This window comes from Harpia harpyja, chromosome 6 (assembly GCF_026419915.1).
Source record: "Harpia harpyja isolate bHarHar1 chromosome 6, bHarHar1 primary haplotype, whole genome shotgun sequence".
NCBI classification, from domain to species: Eukaryota; Metazoa; Chordata; class Aves; order Accipitriformes; family Accipitridae; genus Harpia; species Harpia harpyja.
Genome location: NC_068945.1, coordinates 38,292,352 through 38,316,196, shown reverse-complemented (window position 1 = coordinate 38,316,196; position 23,845 = coordinate 38,292,352). Strand labels below are relative to the sequence as shown.

General features: G+C 35.3%; 1 protein-coding gene across 46 annotated transcripts in view; it reads left to right on the top strand.

The window, feature by feature from the left end:
* The window catches only part of NRCAM (neuronal cell adhesion molecule), a 167,605-nt gene that overhangs the window by 121,342 nt on the left and 22,418 nt on the right, over positions 1–23,845 (top strand). For 17 of the 46 annotated variants that reach the window (XM_052789329.1, XM_052789347.1, XM_052789309.1 and 14 more), the window contains 14 exons: positions 162–328; positions 412–559; positions 1,111–1,235; positions 2,120–2,149; positions 3,546–3,647; positions 6,609–6,806; positions 6,920–6,990; positions 7,870–8,095; positions 8,399–8,514; positions 12,363–12,567; positions 12,754–12,876; positions 13,881–14,057; positions 15,195–15,230; positions 23,285–23,350. In XM_052789329.1, coding sequence (XP_052645289.1) covers positions 162–328; positions 412–559; positions 1,111–1,235; positions 2,120–2,149; positions 3,546–3,647; positions 6,609–6,806; positions 6,920–6,990; positions 7,870–8,095; positions 8,399–8,514; positions 12,363–12,567; positions 12,754–12,876; positions 13,881–14,057; positions 15,195–15,230; positions 23,285–23,350 — 1,790 coding nt within the window. Of the gene's footprint in view, positions 1–161; positions 329–411; positions 560–1,110; positions 1,236–2,119; positions 2,150–3,545; positions 3,648–6,608; positions 6,807–6,919; positions 6,991–7,869; positions 8,096–8,398; positions 8,515–12,362; positions 12,568–12,753; positions 12,877–13,880; positions 14,067–15,194; positions 15,231–23,284; positions 23,351–23,845 lie in introns of all 46 variants that reach the window. The other 29 variants (XM_052789333.1, XM_052789335.1, XM_052789349.1 and 26 more) reach the window with 7 other exon arrangements.

Genomic DNA, 23,845 nt, shown 5'->3' with positions numbered 1-23,845 from the left:
TAACAACAGTTAAGTTATCCCTACAGAGTCAAATTTAAATTTCATTAGGTGATTCTTTCTGTATTTTCTAATGTGGCAGTCCCAAGTTTGCATTTTCTGATAATAAAATACAACATAATTTAACTATGATGTTGGGTAATAATATTACTTTTTATGTAAAGGTTTAAGGGAGTGAAAGGTAGCATCTTGCGTGGAGATGAATATGTTTTCCATGATAATGGAACCTTGGAAATTCCGGTGGCTCAAAAGGATAGTACTGGTACATACACATGTGTAGCAAGGAATGAATTAGGAAAGATACAAAATGAGGTGCGATTGGAAGTTAAAGGTAAGAAACGAATCATTCTTTCATCACAGGTTAGTATAGAATTTCAGACTTTCTAAATATCTAATAGTCATTTTAAATTTCAGATCCAACAATGATAATTAAACAGCCAGAATACAAAGTGATTCAGAGATATGGCCAAGTTTCATTTGAGTGTATAATAAAACATGATTTTACCTTATTACCAACAGTTATATGGTTGAAGGACAATGATGAACTGCCAGATGATGAAAGGTATGGACAAAATAATTTTCCTTTATTTTTAGTTTTCTAGTTTCTTTTGTCTGCTCCTTTTCCTGATCTTTGAAAGGAACATATTGACCTATTGGCATTTTCCAATGAAGACTGATAAATTTCACCACTGTCCCATATTTGGTGACTAAAGGACTTACCTAGTGTGGTGAAAAAATTAAGATGGAATTCAAAATAACATGAGATGTAAAAATTTTTAATGGTGCACAATTACCATGTATATCAATTGTAAGGAGAAGATAACTGTCATAAGAAGCCAAACGGATAATGGAAGACCATTTTGCTCTAGATCACAGATAATTAAAAGTTGTTTGAGTATATTTGGAAATAAAAGCACATTAGGATAGACAGTTACTTTGGGGAGGTGGTCAAGAGCAATGTTGAAAAGGCTGTCATAGTCCCATAGCTTACATTGCTGTCTAGGTATTTGCTGAAATACACAAGTATATGGGATTTGGTAATGTCTTATTACAAGTTTCTTATAACAGTACCAGTTATTGAAAAATCAGTGGCTGAATCTATTGTATTTACAGGTTTCTAGTTGGTAAAGACAACTTGACCATTATGAATGTAACTGATAAAGATGATGGAACATACACTTGCATAGTTAATACTACTCTGGACAGTGTTTCAGCAAGTGCTGTGCTTACTGTTGTTGGTAAGAATACTCTCAACTTTATGATAGCAGAACTGTGTTTAACTACTGTTAAGTATGAAACCAGTATTAGATTTAAAATGAAAAGCACAAACATAGTTTTGGTTTCTAGGACAGGACAAAGGAAACGTCACCTACCTGTAAATGTGTTTCAGTTCTTTAAAAATAGAGTCTTACCCTAAAGTTTGCCTTTGAATCAGCTACTTACAAAAGGGTCCAGTAGCTACAGGACACGTTCAGTTTCATGCTGTATAGGTTTTTATTTGGATCACATCTGAGCTAACACAGTAGATTACATATTGCAGAGTATTCGAACATAAACATGTTATCTCAGGAATCTCTTTTGCAGCTAAATTATGCTTCAGAAAGACTGAGCATGCTTAGTTGTATGACTTTTCAAGGATTTTCTTTTTAAATTAGTTCTCTCTGTGAAGTTTCTATGATTGCAGATTGTTGTAAAATGTATTACTTTGCCCTTTCTCCCAATTTGTAATAAAGTTTTAAGTAGATGTCCTAAATGATTCTTACCCGAGTTCAAGCTGAGATGCAAAGTCAAGTATGCTTGTGTTTTAAAATTGTGTTGTGATCTTATGCCTATCCAGGAATGACATACACCAAATGTCTAGTACTTAGTTAGAAGTTTTTATAAGATAGCTTACTTTATTTATTTTCTTGATCTATCCTTATTTAAAAAATGGATAAAATATTCAAGAATACTTTTATAACTTTTCAGTGAAAAATTATCAATATGTTATTTAAAATCAACCATTTACTCTAAATAAGTTAACTTTTCTTTGGCTCTAATAATTGTAGTCTTTAACTACCTACAGTATTCTGTTTCTTTGGCTACTAACTGATTAAATCCTTTATATTAATGTTCTTTTCAGCTGCTCCCCCAACTCCAGCTATCATTTACGGTAAACTAATATGAAGTTCTCTTTCTACCTCATCTGCCAGATGTATTTCTCATTTGCCTATTGCGAAGTGCAACATCTTTTCTTTTTCCCTTTTTCCTGTGTTTGTGTGTGCGTGCGTGTGTGTGTGTGTGGTTTCATCCCATTTTACCAACTGCTTCATTACTGGAGTACTGGACTTTGGAATTTTACAGTGCAGGCTGCTTTGTATTTTAGGGAATAAATGATTTTCAGAGATAAATTATTTTAATTAAGTTTGGTTACAGTGTGATAATGTTTTTCTCATACAGTACACTGTAATGCAAATTAGTTATATAATAAATGAAAGATCAAAAAGGTAAATCCAATTGTTCATTGAAAGCTAATTCACTATCAAAGAACTTGCACCAACCAAATTATGGTATGTTTGTACATTGCTTGTTATGACAGCTTTGTAGGCCTGGTGTACTTTATTTCATAGTTTGTCTTCTTTTTACTTCGCTCATAAAACGGACAGGACCATATTGACCAGTTTGGTTTATGATTGATGAAATTGCTAATAAGGATTTTAAAATTAAATCTGAAATTTCCCCAAAAATCTGTCATTCAGGTACAGTCTTAAATTTGACAGTATACAGCCTTTAATTTGATAGCATTTTTTCTGAATTTGGGTTTTAAAATGCAATATAATATGCCTAAACCACTTCTAAGTATAAGCGTCTTAAGCACTTTTATGTAAATCTTATTACATTCAGTGAAAATGCTTATGTATTCTTAAATGAACCTGCTCATTAGTCTTGATTTTTGTGTAAGAAATCATGTAATGAATTATTTTCAGCAATTTGGAATGGACAATTACATCTTTATGCATTATAAGGATGCGTATTAACAACTTGCATGGTATTTCAGGATTTTTTAAAAGTACAGCAAAAAATAAATTACTTAGTAACTTGTAATTAGTTTCTATTTGAACTATACTTGTTTTGGATTCACATGCAAAATATTTGTAGTGATTCTAGAAAAGTTTCTTTGATGTGAATGCTTCTTTATTTTCCATATTTTATTAAATATTTCTAGTTACAATAGATAACCACCTTTAATCATTCAAATATAAACTAAACATGCATTTCATAATTTGTTGCATCTCATTACATTTTTATATCACCATGCAATCAGATGTGGATAAAATCAAATTTGGATTCTTGTTAATGTATAGAAGTTTCCAGATACATCAGTTCTCCATTTTATCTCTGTTTTGTAACAATTGCATGCTAATGGTTATTAAGTCATGCTTACATAAGTGAGTAGATCTGCCCTGCTGTATTTGTGGAATTCTTTTGATTGGACTGTAAGGATTTTTTCAAAGATGAAACTACTTTTTCTGGTGTGATTATTTACTTTGTGTTCATTTGATTTACAGCTCAGCCAAATCCACCCTTTGACTTGGAATTGACAGGTCAGCTAGAAAGAAGCGTTGAACTCTCATGGATACCAGGAGACGAAAATAACAGTCCCATTACAAGTATGTTTGTTTGTATCTATTGCGTTACATTAACAGCATTACGTTAACTGTTCTCAGATTCCAAAGACTTCCGAGATAAATTTTCTGTGCAGCATGGAAGAATGGTAAATTCATTCTCTCCAGTTGCCATTTATTTACATAACAAAAATTCACTGAATGTCCTCTACTGTACAGCCAAGCAGAAAGACTTATTTACTGCCCTAAAAAGCTGGGCTTTTGATCCAAAAACCTGTGCTAGTTAATGTAGAAGTTGATACTGATAGGAGCTCTGTCTCACAAGGTCCAGTCTTATGAATATGTAGAGAGTAGACTTGTTGAATGCTTCTGAAGGAGAGAGCTACTAACATCTTGCATTAACTCTTTTGTAATTCCCATGAATTTGAGATAGCATCAATACCAATATCTTTAAGGATTATCCATCACTACTGATAACAGAAGCTTATTCTTCATGAAAATATAAGGCAGATATTTTTTTGGTTTTTTTCTAGTCCAGACAGTTGAGGAAATAAAGCATGTCCATAAGACAGAGAAAATAAACATCTATAGACTTCTGAGACAGGAAATTGATCTTAAATGCTATTATTCCTCCCAGCAGAACATGATGAAAGATACTCTTGCTTATATTGAGCAGAGAGGATGGAGGGGCAATTTAAAAGGAAGGAAGAAGGATGTTACTGTTTGTTTTCCAAAAAATAATAAGATCAGAAAGATTTGTTTGGGCAACTTTTTCATTATGAGCAACTTAATGTAATTACTTAATTATTTATGCAGTGTATTTTTAGTTAATAACTGCTACAAGTTACCAAGACCAGTGTACATGTTATATTCGGAATGAATGAGTTGGGCTGACTTATCGAGTGTTGCTTTCCGGGGTCTGATGCTGGTCAGTATCAACACCGAACACAAACCATAAGGATCGAGCATCTGGAAAGGAACTTTTGTAAAAACAGAATTTCACAAACTTCAGAACACATCAAAGATTTTGATTGCATTTTAATGAAACACCAAGGGATTTTGCTGAAGTTTTACACTTTCAGACTTCTCTAATATATATCAACTAGTAGTATACTTTTAAAAATAGAATATATAGAAGTTTAATGTAAATAGTTGAATTGTATTTACGTTATGGCTTATTCATATACTCTTGTATCAGTATTTTCATTTTTTTCCAGACCAGAAGACAAAAGTCTGGCCTTTCTATAGGAATGAGATCACAGTTTCAAAAAAGATGATACTAGGTGGTGTTGGCTCATGTCAGAGTTTTTCTAGAAGTGAGATATTGCATGCAGTCTGATACTGGAAATTGAACTCTTCTGACTAAATAATGCTGGTTTTAATTATGATACAATTTATATTGCTGTGTGGTCCCCTCAGAGCCTGCAAAATAAGGCATTTGCTTCATAAGTAAGCCTATTATTGCTGCTGCTATTACTTCAAAGTGTAGATCAAGACTCAAGGATAGCACTTCATTATGAGTGATCCCTTTACCCATGTAACATGACTGACATGCTAGAATCTCTCTGAAAGCTCAAATAGGATTTTTTTTTCCTTGAAGCCTCCTATAAATTGTTCTACTAGACCTGCAAGCAGAATGCTAGTTACTAGGGAAGCAAAAAGCAGTAGTGAAAACTTTGTGGGTGCTTTTTTTTTGTTTTCAGTATGTAATATTCTCACCTTTTCAACAAAGACTTTGGTCCAGAAAACATCCCATCCCAAGACCTTTACCTCTGAGCACACAACACCAGCTATAACTCAGGCAGTAATTTGGGGCCAGTTGTCCCTCTTTCTTACTGCTCAGGTCAGGATGAAATCTGCAAGCCTTAAGTCCAGAAGGCTATGATTAGTACTACTTATCTGTTTTACTCCTTGAACATCTTGGCTCCTCAAACTGTTGTGCATTATTTCTATGTGGTACTGTAAGTATTCTAAAAGCAATTTCTAGATGTCCCTCAGAATTTCTTTAGTAGTGCAAACAGGATGTATTCTGAGTCATATTCTGGCTTCTTGTCCCCACCTATACATGAGATAGGGGAAAATTTTTGTTACACAACACACAAACATTTGATGCTCATGTAAATTTTGTATATCTAAACTTAAGGTTCCATGGAACGTACTCAGACTACGCATTCTTCTCCCATTCACTTACTGTATCCTAAGAATTCCTCTTAAGTGTTTCAAAATTTGTATCTCATACCTAAGAGCAGGAAGCTTTTTTGGCTGTATCACAGCTGAAAAAAAATGTCCTTTTGTCTTTGATAATGAATGTGGTTTTCTTTTTGGAGTTCTACAAACCTATGTATCCCTGAGGTTATATACTCTGTAGGTTCTTAACAGTAATCATCGTAATGTTCACACAGAGAACTCTCAGGAAATTTAGCTTCTGAACATACGTTCCTTGACTTAATTTGAAGATACTGAAAAGTGCTCTCAAAAAACTTTCTCAAGTATTGGTTCTTAACTTTAAATAGTTCTTCACTAAGCCAGTCTCATTGGGGAAAATGGAATACCCAAGAGAGTTTTAGTATTGTACAGGTACTACTTACTGTCAGCTTGATACAACTAAGACCAATATATTTGTCAGCCAAATACTACTTTCACATCAAAATTCCAATCTTGTCCCACTTTCTTGCTGTGATAGTTCAAGGGTTCCTGTTACATTAACATCCAGTATCTGAGAGCAAGCTCTTGTAATAACCTGTTACCTGACAGGTAGCTGCACTAGTGAGAATACCAAATAATAAAAGTAAGAGTTTTTCTATTATATTTCTACCTAGGCAGTACTTTTGAGATCCACATTATAGATCTGTGTTCTGGTTTATGTACATACATTTCAACATCCACGATTTTTAAAAACGTTGATTGGATCAATCCCTTCTGTTTAGCTCATTCAGAAACGCCTACACTGATCTAGGAAGGTGTTCCAAGTTTTGACATAAAGTTGGATTCAATTTCTATTTACAGACTTTGTGATTGAATATGAAGATGGGCTGCATGAACCAGGGGTATGGCATTACCAGACGGAAGTTCCTGGAACTCAGACAACAGTACAGTTGAAGTTGTCTCCATACGTCAACTACTCATTCCGTGTGATAGCTGTCAATGAGATTGGCAGAAGTCAGCCCAGTGAACCATCTGAGCAGTACCTGACAAAATCTGCAAGTAAATAACTATTTCTGCTTACCAGTGATTGATTTATATTATGAATGGCATTGAATTTGCTTGGAATGCAAACAGCAGTCATTCTTGTTCACGTGTAAATATTTTATTTTCAGACCCTGATGAAAATCCTTCTAATGTACAAGGGATAGGCTCAGAACCTGATAATTTGGTAATAACATGGGAGGTAAGTTTGTTTTTTCGAGGTTTCATTTGTTTGTTTTCAGGTGAGTAGCGGGTTTTTTTGAGAAATAATAATGATCTATCTGTGAACACACTATGAGAATACCTGATGTGTTGCTTGCTTAAAGCATTCTTGAAAAAAGGTAAAATCCCGACATTTCCCCATCTTCATTTTCAGGGAAGATCTGCATGCATTATGAAAAAAAAAAATTTTTAAGGTGCCATATTTTCCTTGAGTGATTTCTCAAGATAAGCCATTAATATGGTAACACAGGATGTTTTGCTGCCAATTTAAGAAAACTTAAATACGTAAATTGAGGTTTATCTCAAGTAGAGTCTTATTTTTAGAATGAATTCTAATGTGAATCCTAATTATACCCTCAACTTTTGTGACAAACCAAATTATTGTGCACTCTTCCACTAAGAAACTTTTGTGGAAAAGTTTTCTCTATCATGCCCTTATCATTATGACAGGAGCTGAAGGAGAGCAATGTAAAACCAATTTCCCATTCCAGACAAGAAATATTGTCTAGGGAACACTGTATATAGGGAGTTGGTATAAGTCTGTTTTTCCCTCTTCCACTTCTTAAGAAATATTTGAAAACAAAATATGTATACAGAAATCACAATGCAAGGTTGCATGAGAATTAGCCAGGATTACCATTCAATGTGGTTTTTTACTAATGAATGAAAAGCAGCTGAACTGAACTGACCTCCTGTAAACGCTAAATTGCATAGCTTGGGAATTTCAGCAGTGCTTCTCTGTCACGGAACACAGTGGTAAATTTTCAGTAAAATTCTAAAAAAGAATCAATATATTTCCTTTGTTACTTTGGATTTTTCAGATGTTTCAAGTATTCTAAAAAAATTATTTTCATTTCAGTCTTTAAAAGGTTTTCAGTCTAACGGACCAGGGCTTCAGTACAAAGTCAGCTGGCGTCAGAAGGATGTTGACGATGAATGGACATCTGTTATAGTTGCAAATGTATCTAAATATATTGTGTCTGGTACACCAACTTTTGTTCCCTATGAAATAAAAGTACAAGCTTTAAATGACCTGGGATATGCACCAGAGCCATCAGAGGTGATTGGACATTCAGGGGAAGACTGTAAGTTTTGTAGTTTGACTCAATTGTACTAATAAAAAGCAATTAAATGTGTAACCTAAATGGGTATTTACAATACTAAAATATTGAAAAAGGGGGATAGTAGGGGGTTTTTTTAATTAAAATTAAGGAATTTGGAGATAATAAGGCTTCATAACACACTGTAGTATTAATCCTGAGGTCAGCTTTTTAACATAGGAACATTTTAACCTACTAGTTGAGTGCAATGCAAAGACTCATTCTGAAAAAGTATGTTCATGTGGTTTCTTATTCTAACTAGATACTTGTTGCATCCTTTCCACACAGTGCCAATGGTTGCTCCAGGCAATGTGCAGGTTCATGTTATTAACAGCACATTAGCAAAGGTGCATTGGGACCCAGTTCCACTAAAAACTGTCCGAGGACACCTTCAAGGGTACAAAGTAAGTACAGTCAAAAGCATTCTGTTTCTCATTTATTAAAACAGATCACGCTTCCTATATGAGATTGTGTCCAGATTGAAGTAACAGACATATAAGAGGACTCTTGCTTTTCAGTGAGCTCACAAGTTTTGCTGACAAGATCGATAGCATTGATACAATTCATTTAAAGTTCAGCAACATTCCAGCCTTGTAGCACCTTGTAGTCTCCTGTGACATTGTCCTTGAAGAAAGATGGGATGTGTCTGCAATTAAGTTTGCACACATTATACAGATTAAAAAAACTGTAATAGTTTTACAGATCTTATTCCAAAAGGATATTTAGAGGATGAGGAGAAATAGTTTCTGTAGGAGTCTCTTCTAGGTCTAATGCTAAGGTTATTCATCTTCTGCCATAATATAATTAATCACATCTTTAATTCTGAGTAACTGGCCACTTGCTAGCTTATGCTGGGTACTGTGTCTTTTTGGAGGCCAGCAAAAAGCTCAGTTTAAAAGCTCTATTTAAGGCGATAGGAAATGGCAGAAGGTTTGGAGTGTACATATAACTGAAGGAAGCTTAGTGTAAGATAGTGTGCTGGTCTTGATGATAACCGAGAAGGCTGTGTTGGAGACAGAAGACTGCAGTTAATAGGGAATGGGAGACAGAAGGACTTCAGGGTTAGAAACTGGGGGAACTGGTGTCCCTGGAGAACAGGGAAAATCTGATGGCAAAAGTTGCTTCAGAGGTTGCACTAGAAGCCCATCAGAAGAAACTCAGGAGTGCAGAAACTGCAGAAGCATGGTAGACTGGTTGTGGAGGGAGGAGTGGAATGAGAGGGTATACTGACTTCCTATGAAACAGTAGAAGAAAATAAAAAATAATTACTTCTTTGCTCCTCTGCAAATATACTAATAAATATGTTCTAACAAAACAGACTAGTTACACAGCCCAAACTAGGTTACTTCGTAAGACAGACTAATTTGAACAATTTCTGTTTAAATGAAAGAGGAAAAAGAAATATTTTAAAAATAAAAAGAGTAAAGAATATTTGGAGGAGAATAAATGTACATCATACTTATAAAATGGAGGACTAGTATTCAAGAGCATTGAAACTGAACTTCATTGTGTTACAGCTGGTTACCACATGAATGTGAGTTCCTGGTGTACGTGGCACAAAATACCACCATTCAGAGAGACTTAAGCTAGTTTTGTATGAGCTAGCGTAAGTATTTGTAGTTAGTGTGGTGCTCTGCCCTAGATACTAAATTCAGCTGAGAAACAGGACTTATTAGTCTGTTAAATGTTTATCTGTCAGATGACAGTCTCATATCAACCTGGTATTTCACGCACAAATGGGCAACCAAATGTAAATGTCCATTGTGTGAGGATTGAATAGTTAGAATTTAGTGAAGTTAATGCTTATTATTAATGGAGTTACAGCAACACTAATGCTCATAATCCAAATTACCAAATTTCTGTTAAAGGTCATTAATAATACAAAAAAATCCATAGACAAATGTCTGCCCATACACTGGGTGTTAAGTTCTCACCCTTCAAAGGAATGGTCACACTGAGTTGTCATCGTCTCAAGTTTAGATGGAGATTTCTTTTTCCTCAGACTTGGAGTCTCTGAGGGTTATTTTCTGTCCTGTATTTCCTAACGGGTTGCACACTTTCCTCTCCAGTTGGTCTAAGGGGTTAGTCATGCCATGATTACTTCTGTTCAGTGTGTTAGTCTTTCTCTGTATACGGTATGACTTTTTTTTCTGTGGGGAGGAGAACCACATAATTACACAAAGCTAAGCAAAACTGAAACTAAAATAAGTTCGTCAGTAATCATAAATAAAACATGCTCAAGACCACAGGTTTGACAACAGACCTGACCACTGAGTAGTTTTGCTGTTATGGCTAGGACAAATGTGACAATGGTACATCCTTGAATAAGTTGCATATGCAGCAAAAGTTTGTTATATAATTTTTGCAGATACAGCTAAATCAAGCTAAAATATGTTAAAAACTAGACAAGGCATGACAGGTCCTAAGACCTGGTGGATAGTTACTGTTATAAAGCTTTCTCTGAATACAAGCTGAAAATTTTTCATGGATGCAGAGTATGCTTTAAGTGTCTTAGTTACTGACATAGCTTACAAAGCACATGACTATCTCTTTTTAAACACATCAGCAAAATCTTACTAGCAAACTCAGGCTTTCCTAGTTAATAAAATTATTTCAGACAGTAGCCCAATATGCAGTGTTTCATTAGGGACACATTTCTTAATAAAGAGAGGAGTATTTCTCTAAAGAGTCATGCCGTGAGGACAAATGTGTGAACAAAGCAGGAAGATATCTGACTAGCAGCAGTCCACAGCACATCACTCATATTTTGCTCTTGTATTTATCTAGCTATTACTCGATATACTGTGGTACTATAAAGCATTTCAAACCTAAGAAGAAATTTTAAAAAGAATTCTTTTCACTGTTACTGCTGCCATTTTTTCCTGTTATTCTTATGAATTCAGTGGTTATTCAATATGGTATGTGAAAAATGTGATGCGGTCTCTTTTGCTGTCATATTCCTCTTCCAAATCACTGATTATCAAACCCAGCTTATTAAAGCTGTCTTTTAATTTCAGCCTGGCTAGTGACACGTGATGACGCAACTATAATAATGTGCTTTGTGAAATGTTACTGGCTAACATTATTTTAAAATATCATGAACTATACCTTATGAGTTTCAATACTAAAAGTACCAACACATCAAGCTTTTGTTAGCTTGTAAATGGCTTTCTTGCTAGTTGGTAGGATGAGAGCTACAGGATGACAGCTGGCGGTGTTGAAAATCATTAACTCAAGCCATGTAAAACACAGTGGTATTTAACAGTGATTAGAGTGAAATGGTATGTTGTTAGCAATAGAAAGCTGGTGTTCGTGTAACATTGCCTTATAAGCTATCTAGTTGGGCTTTGTAAGCCTTAACAGTTCCCTTTTTTGAATTCATGTGTGAGATCCCAACTTCCTTAATTAAAGAGGTGTTTTGCAGTTGGCCTAAATGCAACCAGAATTTTACCCATTTAAATTGCTTTATCAGTTTTAGTGTGTGATCATACATGTGTGAAAATTACGCTGTGAAAAATGAACAATGATGTATTGGAAGGTAACAATCCTAGGAGTGACACAAGTCTTTGTAGGTGCAACTGTTAATATCTTTCCAGATACCATGATAGAGAGACTAGTAAACAGAGTGCAGTCAAGGTAATTATCTCTGAGGCTCATCTCTAGTTTCTTAGAAACTCAATCAGCAAAATAGATAACCAAAATCAGCTTTGTGGTCTGATCTATTTGTCACATAAATGGAGGAATAGTCTTCCTGTCCCTGGGTGGAGATCATTCCATGACTGTACCCTTAGAATCCTTTCAGAACTTGTTTTTCCAGCCCAGACAAATTTTGGCTTCCACATCACAGGGAATAGCATGGTCAGGTGTGACACAACAAGGTGGCAAAGTGCAAGTCTGCTTTGGAAGCTGTGTAGACATCTCACTGAAAGAATGGATGGTATGAATGAGTCCTGCCTCTCAGATGGACTTGCTAACATGAGAACCACCACATACTAATGAAGTTCCAAACCAGAACTTGTGCTGAAATGGCTTTGAGCATTAGCAGAACTGGCAGGTGATAGTCTTCACCCAGTTGTGCAGGCATGACTGTTTCTGGACAAACTGTTTCTGGAGCAGGAAAGCTCTATGCTGTGTCTCACCTGAGCTTATTAAAATTGCAATTATTCCTACCTTTAATTCATGGATACTCATGGAAAAGCTTAGAGTTTGTAAAATCAGAACACCTAAACACTCACTGTTCTTTTGTCTTTAGGTTTACTACTGGAAAGTGCAGAGTCTATCCAGAAGGAGTAGGCGGCATGTAGAAAAAAAGATCTTGACTTTCAGGGGAAACAAGACTTTTGGAATGTTGCCAGGGCTGGAGCCCTTTAGTTCTTACAAGCTGAATGTTAGAGTTGTTAATGGTAAAGGAGAAGGACCAGCAAGCCCAGACAAAGTATTTAAGACCCCTGAAGGAGGTATGAAGTGAGTCTTAAATGTGGTATATTCAGAAATAGAACACTAAGGGTGTAATTGCTGAATTTGCATCTTGGACATCATAAAATAATAATCTGGCTCAATACAGTAATATTCTTAAGAATTAATAATTCATGAGTTGTTTTAAGTTAATCTACTTTGTATTTACTGTATATTCTTCTTAAAAGTTCCTAGCTCACCCTCCTTTTTGAAGATTACTAACCCAACATTGGACTCTCTGACTCTGGAGTGGGGTTCACCTACCCATCCAAATGGTGTTTTGACATCATATATACTGAAGTTTCAGCCAAGTAAGTTAATTATGAATATATAACTCTAACTTAGACAATATGTCTACCAAATAACAATCCATTTATTAAGAAAAAATGTTAAATTTATAACGTACAAAAGATAGGATGGTATTGTAGATGGCAAGTTTGAATAAAATTAATATATTTTGACAATATAGATGACTATTTGGAAAACTTCACTTGGTCAAGTGCCAGGTTCCATTACTTTTATTTCTTCAAACCACGCTTCACAGAAAAATGGAGAGGAAGTCCTACATAGAATTGACAGCCAAGTTAGAAGCAAGATACTACTACTTACAAATCCTATATTTTAACTGCAGAGAAAATATCATTAGAAGTAGATCAAAATACATACAATTATACTGTTGTTTGCTTCTTCAATTTTCATGGTATTTTAATTTTAAAATGAAAAATTCATAAATGTGCCATTTACTCATATCAGAGCTATGAATCACTTCCTTAGGATCCCCACGCCACTGCTTACTTGCCCAGAAATCTGTCAGCAGTGACACTGGAAATTTAAGAGTTTCGTGTGCATGGAATAGGTTAAGGAAGTTTGTTTTCTTCCACTTACCAGCTTCCCCTGTTCCTTTGCATTAGGTACAAGTCACTTCAGTATTTTTTCTCCTAAGCATACTGAATTTATTATGAGGCAGCTAGTTTAGACTTTCAGGATTTTTTAATGATCAGTGTTTCAAATGGGTGTGAGTTCAGATGATGTGATGTGGACTCAGTTGCCTTGGATTCAGATACTTACGAGAATGGAACTTGAACTTAAAAAACTTGTAGGTGTTTCCTATCTCCCTGTTGAATTTTGGCCCCTGACAGATCCTTTTTACACAAACTTGACTTTCTTTTGGAGCTACAGATTATCGTTCATATAACCTGAAATGAACAGTGCAGTAGACAAACAAAACATATAAATACAAACAAAAAAAGCCTGTTTTAACACAATGATAATGTAGGCAATTTTCCTAACTCTTTTTTTTTTCTTGTAACAACAGTTAACAACACACACGAATTGGGTCCCTTGGTAGAGATAAGAATTCCTGCCAACGAGAGCAGCTTGATATTAAAAAATTTAAATTACAGCACACGGTACAAGTTTTACTTTAACGCACAAACTTCAGTTGGATCAGGAAGTCAGATAACTGAGGAAGCAGTAACAATTATGGATGAAGGTAAGATGGGTATGTATAAAGAAAACCCATTGTGTTTAAAAAACGCTACAAATTTTATTGAAAATATTGCTACTACTTCCTTTCCATTAAGGAAATAGCCCCTAGTAAAATTTTTTCTAGAGCTTTCTTAACTGTATTATACACTAGTAAAAGATTTTAAATAGTTTCTAAGAGAAGATGTACAAAGGTCTTCTGCTGTAGTGGAAGCCCCAAAAGAGGTGTAAAGCCCCTCCTTTTGATATAAACTTACAAGTTCTAAGACTTTGGCTTTTCTGGGCTTCAAAGTTTTATGTAACATTACATTTTAAGTGGTCTTCCTCCATTCACATATTCTGCTTCCTTGACCAGCTGTGGTCACAGAGAACAATACTGAAATGATGGAGCTTTATGGCTAGAGCAAATTATTTCTTTTTAGAAGTATGCAGCAGCTTCTGTGAGATCTGAACTTTTTTTACAGAGCTGACAAAACTGTAACTTCAAAAAAGCTGCAGAAATAAATTTGTCATCTATGGCCCCAAATAACTGGTGACATTGTATAATATTTAAAAACTCTTAAGTATATTGTTCAATCCTGACACTATTAATTTTTACATTTATAGCCATTCTAGATCTCTGATTTTGGCAGTTCTTTTGTTGAAGATGTTATTTATTTAAATATGAAAGCTTAATAAAATAAGAGTAATTTAAAGCAAAGGGGAAATTTGGGGGGAAAGTGTTTTATGATTTTGCACATCTTAATATTAAAAGTCTATTTTGATACCATCTTTTCATGTATTTTTATGCTTAGTAAAAATATATTTCATTGGAATTGCCGTAGATGAGTTGGTATGCAATGCATAGTGTATTAAGTGTAATAACAAATAGTGTATTAAGGTTGCATATGAACTACATTTATTTTAAATTGTGAATCTTAACAAGCATGAGCAATAAAATTTTGTAAATGCATGTATATTAATTTTTGTCTTGTAATAGTCTGTCAGTGTTCAGCATAAGTGGATTGTTTCTAATTTATTTGAATTAATACGTTTTATCTAGTTTGCATGCTTTTCTGGTTTATAATGAAGTTATATATGTATGTTCCCTTTGGTGTTGTATCTAATTATATAGTGTTCCTATTCTTGTTTTCCTCCATTAAAGCTGGTATTCTCCGTCCTGCTGTAGGTGCAGGCAAAGGTAAAATGAAACTGCATGATTTGTTAATGTGTGGATTTTGCAGTGTTGCAAATGGGGAAATTGCAGTGGTAAGGACAGAAAATCTTGGACTACACATTGCTGTACAAAGTATTAATCAGTGCTGGAAGAAAACATTTGGGGGTTTTGTTGTTGTTTTGTTTTGTTGGTTTTTTTTAAAGAAATCCAGAATGCTTATTAATACCTTTCATCTGTTTATTTTGCCACAGAGTTCCAGGGGAATTCATTAGCTTTGCTTCAGCAAAGTCTAATTATTTCTGAACATTTAACAGATGTATGTCATGGTCATAAATATTCAGGATCCAGGTGCACTAGCACTGATTAGCTGAAGTAGAAAAAACAGCACTTTTGCAAAGGAGATTTTTTTACTGCCTGTGCCATGTGCATTTTTTGTTTTAAAAAAGTAGGTGCATTCTTGTTCTCGCTGCTGATTAATGCTACCCATTTGATGACATTTATTTCATTTGCAAGCCAACTGTGCATAGGAGACAGATGACTGACAATACCCTCTGTATACTTCTCAGTTCGAGTATCAGATGAGCTATACAGGCAAATGGCTTCCTGCTGTCTTAGGTTCACAGATCTTGTGAGTGAGTTCTTGAGGATATTTCAGTGAGTGGAACGTATTATCAGCCTTATTCTTGAATTCAGTAATATTTAGTTCTTTGTGATGCAGTTCTTCTGTCAAACAAGGTGTTCTTCACATTGCACACAGTTTTTATGAATTTTGATACCTTCACTGTCAGAAGCAAAGATTGTCCTGAGGACTGTTAGGTAGCTTTAAGTCAGAAAGGTATGTCTATACGTATGTGTCATTTTATCACAGAGGTGTCATTAACACTAATGAACATCTCGGACCATAAACATCCCAAATCGAAATCTGTACGTGAAATACCCAACGTTTTTTACAAACTTGGAAGAGACAACATAAATTGTTTTACATATATTTTCTTTCCACTTGATGAACAGATGTTTTGAATGATAATAGCCATAAAAAAGAACTTCATTCACTCAGATATAAATCAGACTCTATATACATGTATGTATGCATACATTTGTGCATAAATAATATATATATTTTTTATATGTATATATAAGTCTATTCTAATATCAGATGCATTTCTGGTAAGTGTATGGAGTTGTGGATTTATTTTAATGACAAGTCTTTCTTACTGGTTTTTTGTCTAGTTGTAGCTGAGAAGTCAGCACAGATTGGAACAATCAAACTGGCTTGTAGTCCTGGACATTAACAGCAGAAATGTAAATTAAGTTCTCATTATTTGTAGCTAACTATAAAAACTCATGCAAGGAAAAGTGGATTCTCTGTGTGAAACTGAGGTCTAATTATAGCTGTATCACAGTCCGTGGCTAGCAGAAAGCATCTTATTTGTAAGATCAGCTGGAGCAGTTCACATTTCAGAGCTGTCATCTCAGATTCTCTGAAAACTAAGCAGATGTCTTCGTTTGGTTCCATGCCGTTTATGGTTTCAAAGTTTTCACATATTCCTATAGCATCTAGCTCTTACAATTGCAAAGAAAACTTTGGAACTGCAAACAGGATGGAACTAAAGCCATGACATCTGTTAGGACATCTGAGTTGCTGCAGGTCTGAGATGAATGTTCTCGGTGGTTACTTACATTAACGTGATTAACTGTTTCACTACTGATCATGGACTATAAGGAAGGAAAAGGAAGATCGTATTATCAAGATCAAGTGCCAAATTATTTGGTCTCATGAGTGGGTGGATTTGGAAGACAGGCATACTCAGCCCACTCAAGAAGAAGCCGTACCCAGCAGTGAATTGTTACTCCTCTGTTAAGTGCAGGAGGGCCTATATGTATATACAGCTCTTACAAATGTGGACCCAAAGCCAAATCAAGGAGAAGGTGCAATCTAGATATTCTCAACCTTTTTGTGATCTATCAAAAACATCTCAGTTTTTCATTTTGAAGGGCAGAACTTACCAAAAAAATGTAATTATCCTTTCTCTTTCAATTTGAGCTTATTCATCTTGGAAGTTAAGAAGACAATAGGTCCTAGATTCAGCCAGCCTGAATTGCACTGAAATTTCTGTACGTGGTGTTTTCTACTGGCTAGCTGCCCCTGAAGACCTGCAGCTTGGCCAGTCAGAAACATTAGACAGAAGGTCCTGGAGGAATTCAAATCATCTAAATGTGGGCGAGCTGTGCAACTTGGGACAGATTTCACTTCTCAGAGTATAACTATGTATTAAAGTGCAGAGGGAAACATTGCTACGGTAAATCAAAGGATCTTAGAGTGTCTCAATATATTTATTGTAGTTCTGAAATACATTCCGTGTCTCTTGGCACCATGTGTCTTTTGCCATCTTTTCAGACAGCCGTGGGCCCTTCATTGTCTTTTATTACTTTAAAAACAATGAAAGTAACCACAGTCTGCTTACTGCTGCACTTGACACTTTTAATATTTGTCCCAACTGAGTTTGTCTGATTATAATGACTGTACTGGTGTTAAGTAAAGATATCCAGTACATTCTAGACCAATAAGTAGAGAAGCAAGTTTTGTGCATTTTTCCTATAAGGTAAAATAACAATTTTACATGAAAACTTGAAATATGAGGTGAAGGCTAAGGGATTTAGATAAAGGAATCATTTTTTTCTTTAGCTTGAATAGAACTTAGAAGCTCTATTCAAATGGGGGGCAATATAAGGAGAAAATTATTGTCTCCCTGTAATATGGGCACCATCCTAATAAAAAAGTTCTTTAGACAAACAGTGCCATTGCATCAGATAGCAGAAATGCAAGGGAACTTCGCAAATTGCAAGAATTGAGGGGGTTTTTTCTTCTCTAAGGGAAACTTAACAGAGGAGATCCATGTCATTCTCTCACAAGCCCACATGAATAAATCGTGAGACACTTTATTTTACTAGATGGGCAAGCTATCCTGTTATAGTTGATACTTCTATTTGACTGATGCTATCTTTTTCCCTTTCTAATACTGTGATGTTATGAATGACTTAAATTTGATAAAATTATGGCACCACAAAAAAAAAAAATTGTTTTTCTTCCTGGCAGCCTGTATTCTAAATGTGTCTGAAAACTGCATATGTAAAACATAATGTATTGATGTCTAATGACAGGCATGAGATAACAGAGGTGTGAGAAAAATTGGGGAATAAGAACCTGACTACATATGAAATAATTATAGTAGCAGCTGAAAAAGATGATCCCTGGAGTCAAGTCTTTTCTACCTTCTTCCATTAGAAGTTTTAAATAACTGGTCTATATAGGAAGGAAGAGAATACAAATTTGACCAGTGGTAGAAATGAAAGTTGTCGTTTAAAATAAACAGTCACAGGGGCTCGTTATTGTGTTTGTTGTAAGCTGAAGCGTAGGGAGTCATGGCATGACGTGTCAGTCTCATTTCACGAGGCTTTTTGTTTCACTTTTCAGTTTCTTTTTGATTTAGTCAACTTTTTTATTTGAAAGCAAGTTCTTGTAGTCTGCATGCACGCAGACACTGGTAACTGGCAGTCCTGAGCTGCAATTAAAATAAGGTTGTGAGATCACAGTTACCTTTAATTGAAGTTAACGCTTCCTGTCAATGCAGTACTCAGTCTGGTCTGTCTTCTTCATGTGAACTTCACATCTCAAGTATTACTGACAGAAGTACTTTTGTTGCAAGGGAGAAGAACAAGTAGTCTAGCCTCTGGGTTTGAAACAATTCTTTTTTTTCTGACTGAATCTCCAATATGTAGCTCTTCACTGTAGACTAGAAATCATTCTCAGCTGAGTTCATATCTCTGATCTCTTCGTAGAAGATAGGATCATCTCAATTTTCTTTGTTCTGTACAAAATGCTGTTCTTTAAATCATTTTCCCTGCCCACCATCTGTCTTCCCTCCCTCTTTGAATCGTTTCACATAATGTCTCCATATTTTTTGCTAACAAGTTCAAGCTGCTTTTTCTTTTCAAGTTGATTACAGTATTTTTGTACTGCTCCTTCAGCCACTCTCTCCCCGTGGACTTCTCTCTCCCCAATATGTCTATGTGATTCTTTCAGGACAGCCTGCTATGCAGAACTACTGTTTTGTCCTCTTTTAAGTCTGCTGGGAACAATGATGATGCTTTGCATGCTAGACTAGAGAAAACGATGATTATTGCAATGCAAAAATTCCTGCAAATACCTTTTGCTTCATAGATGTCATGCAAAATCCAGGCCGTGCTAAATGCTTATCAGTGAAACGATTTCGTGCGTTTCTTCTTTGTCTTCTGTATTTCTTGCACTACAAGAATGCTCTTGCAATGGCCTAAATAATCTTAGAAATGACTAATGCCCATCTCTCACTGCCAGAAGTGGAATTCATTCCTACTGTTGTACTAAGGCTTGAATTTCATACTGTAAAAGTTGTAGGTTAAAAAGCAAACAAAAGCAAAACCCTTCTCTGTGTCTTACAGGCTCTGGCAGAATCTATTACCTTCTTCCTTTGTCTTTTTTTTTGGGGGGGGGGAAGTCCTTTGAATTTATTTTTCTCTTTATATATGCATTTTAACTAATTGTCTATGATATGTTGCTTTGCAGTTTTTTTTCCATTTGACACCAATCTTCAAATGTGTGTGTGTCACTTTACCTGCCATTTTTTCCTGGAGATCAAGTGAATCCCATGAAAATTCCTAAAGTTTAGTCACTTTAGGGATTATTTAATTTATTGTTCTGCTGAACTAAATCTTGAGAGAGAGTACCTATTCTGTTGTTAAAATCCATTCATATCTTATGTCATGTCTTATTAAATTCTATTGAATCTGCAGCCCAAGTATAACTGTGTTATTTGGAGGAACTGTGTTCCTGAAAGGCTGGAAGATTAAATACAACTCTACAAAAAACTCCACTAAAAAAGCACCGGAATTAATTTGAAAAGAAAGGAAAATTTTACTTTGAGCCTAGGCCTCTTTCTCAACTATCAGCAAATGCTTTTATACCATATCTCGCTATAGGAATGAAACCATACTCAGAACTGCCAGCTAAATTTTGCATTGTATCATAGCGTGAATAAAAGAGCTTAATTTACTGGAGGTAGCTGGGTAAGAGTCGGTCTGTATAAAAACTGTCACTTATTAACAATCATTCCCATCAGTTTTAGAGCGACATTTTTGTCAGCGGTGCTGCACAGCGTCATGCATGGTTACAGATCAGGAGAGCCCAGTGCTCCGCTACTGAAAACTCTTGCTCCCTGACACAAAGCTTTCTGCCCCCCCCCTTTTTACCAACTGGCGCTTGCACATGCTGAGAGTTTCTGCCAACTGACAATTTTGCATTTGTGAACAGTGCTGGGAAACATACTGAAGTACTAAGAGGTTAATTATAATTAGAGGTGTGCTGATTGAGGAGATAAGGGTCTGGGTAGATTGGAGACAAGCCTTAAATGTTGTAACCACTTCAATTCTAGGCTTTCATCAGCTCAGGATCCATCAGCCATCTTTTATCTTCTTATGTGTGTATTCATGTTGCAAATATGGCACATTTAATAAAGTTAACTAAAACTTTCCAGGCCTGCTGGAAAATTAGATCAAGCAGGAGTGAAAAAGAGGAAGAATTACAAAAATAATGATTTTGAAAATAAATGAGCTACTGAACAAATTTCTTGGTGCGCTGTATTCAGTAGGAAAAAAACAGAACTTAAAGCTGACCAAATACTACACAGGGATAAATCTATACAAACAGCTATTGGTAAGAATCAGATAAGAGTACACCTGATAAATGTAAGCATAAATTGGTCATTTGAGAAGATTTAGAAACTAAGGCACCAAGAGAATGAAGGTAATTTTCAGAGCCAACTTAATTGTTAAATACAGTCACATGAACAGAAAGACATTTACCAGATACCAGGTCTTTAATCTAGCAGGCAACTCTTTAATTAGAGCAGAAACTGGAAATTGGAGATGGAAAAAAACCCCAAAACACAAGATAAGATGGACTTTTTACAGGGAAAGTGATTATCAAATTTGCTTAGTGGTACAGTTGTCTGGAGTCTTTCACACAAGATGAGAGAGTTTCAATCATCGCCAAGTCCTCGGGCATGAGGAGGGAGAAGTTAGGTGTAATTCTGTGGCCTCTGTGTGCAAGAGTTTGAAACAGATTATTGCTAATAACTTCTTCTGTCTTTAACATTGGTGACAAATATCAGTCATACAGTCGTGCTGCTAATTAGACGTCTTTTGTGGAAGAGCAAAATCCAGGAAAATAGGGGTTTGAGAATATACGATTTAATGAAACAAAACAAAGTTGTATTCAGAACACAAACCAGTTGTTTTCTTGGCACAGAACAAATGCTTAGATGCTGATTGTAACAAACACCTGTTCCTATGTGCGAATGAGGAAGGAAGTTTATATATCCTGTCTGCAATCTCAGACTCCGCACCTTTCTAAATTTAGAGCCTGCTGTTCTTTCCTCTTGCTACCTTCAAGTGGCACAGAGAAGCAGAATCTAATCCCCTTGCATTACCATAGTGTATATGGTTACATGCTAGATTTCCCATAGACAGCTCTGGCTTTGGTATTTCTTAGGGGTTTTGTTGTTGACTTAGTAACCTAGATGGCTTTTTTAAAATCTAGTGCTTTCTATTTGATTTCGTTCAGGTGGGTTTTAGCCAAGAAATAAATATATTCTTCATTATTTAAATAATATATTCCTTATTATTTTTGCTTGGTGAAAGAAGTGATATATAAAACATATAAGCACAACTTACCTACAAAGACATGTGGAGAGTAATTAGTGGGAGTAAATGTGGGAGTAATTAGTTTAATACAGATTAAAGAGTTGAATGAGTAGTGCTGGAATAGAGTTAAGAAGAAAAATTTGATGCAAGTATGGGGATAAGAAGTCTGATATTGTGAAAATTTGTAATCATGAGAATACATTTTCAGGAGAATTGAGGGAATTTGCATAATTTAGGTATTTTTAAAAAAGACTCAGAAACTATAGTTTTCTAGACATGGTACTCATATTATTTAGTCTGTGCTAGGGGCTTGTATACAGATTTATTTATTTTACTATGCCAAAGCCATTTTCTCTTTGAATCTAATTTGGAACTTCTTCCAGTCAGCCATATGGCCAAAGCCATCCTGTTTTGAGGACGAAATAATTTAACTACATAGATAAAATCTGTGCAGCACCTCTTGCCCTGAGAACAGGCTTTTGCCCATTTTATTTCCTGGTGTAGGTGAAGCCATTGGAATTCTGCCATTTGTCTTTACTGAGACTAGGTGTTTACCTCTGATGTTTCACTGTCCTTTGGGAAGTATTTTTGATGTTGTTTCAAACAGAAAAGATATTTTTAGCAGGATAGAAAAGTCAGTGGCAAACTGAGTGAGGCATTTTCATTAAAAACTAATTTCATGCCTTTGAGGAGGATTCTCTTTGTATCTGCACTATTATACTATTAGAACTATTAAAATCTATTTTCATTAATATTAGGCAAACAAAAATACTGGAATATATGCCCATTTGTAACGAGTATAATTGGAGAACAAAGAATTAAGGTATGAGCAAAGAAGTGGCTAATGACAGGATGCTGAAGAGAGCAGCACCACTTCTCATAGATGTGGGCATCATGCATATCTGTGAAAAGTACTGTTGTCTAACGACAGTGTCAGCAGTAAGATACGGTACCTTAAAAGGAACAGCTTCTTGCATTACAGTGATTTGTGTCCTTCACACCAGGGTATTTCGATATTGGCTTTCCAATATCTGATGTCTAATGTTCTGATGTCTAACGGTGCCATGAATCCATAATGTTAATGAAGCTGATTTCAGAAATGTTTTGTGAAAGTAAAGGTGTCAGTACACACATACTTCAGTTTGTTTTCAAATACATGTGTATCACTTAGCTGTTTCATATTTTAACAAGTAAAACTAATTGAATCCTGCATGAACTTAGAGTGTGCATGTGTTATTCACTTAACAGGTAAGGTTTTACTGTATTATTTAAATGTTACTTTTTGATGCAAAGTGTTTTTACTCTTTATTTTTTCTTTCCTACTATCTCTGATGGTGAAGGATATTCAGAAACCCTTTTTGCAACCTCCCCAGTCATGCACACTGTCCGTCCAACATTCTATAAGGGTATTGTCTTCCTTTTTTATCATTATCAATGCAATAGAGACAAAATCCTATAAGGGCTTGCAGTTGAGGCATTTGCAGTCCATTCAGTGACATGTGGTGTAAAGGGAGGTGTGTACCACCTTCATACCGTTCTTTCCTACCGTTTCTTGTTACCTTGACAATGTTCTCACTTTCCAGCTGTCTGCATTTTGCTCCTAGATGAATAGAAAAATAATGTTTTTCAGAATTTTGGCAATTAGGTATTTTATTTGGCAGTTTTTGTGATACAGGGCATGCTCAGTAGAGTACATAGATTTTACTTTTCAATTTCATAGTGTAGTAACTGCCTAAGATTCAGTTACCAAATATGGTACTTTAGTCACTAATTTCCAGTACTGGAAACACTGACAAATGTACTATACTTACCCTGTATATGGTCTAAATTAACATAGTAACTTCTTAAAATATATTTTTTTTTAATGTATGAAGTCACAATTTCGTATTCTGCTTTGTTTT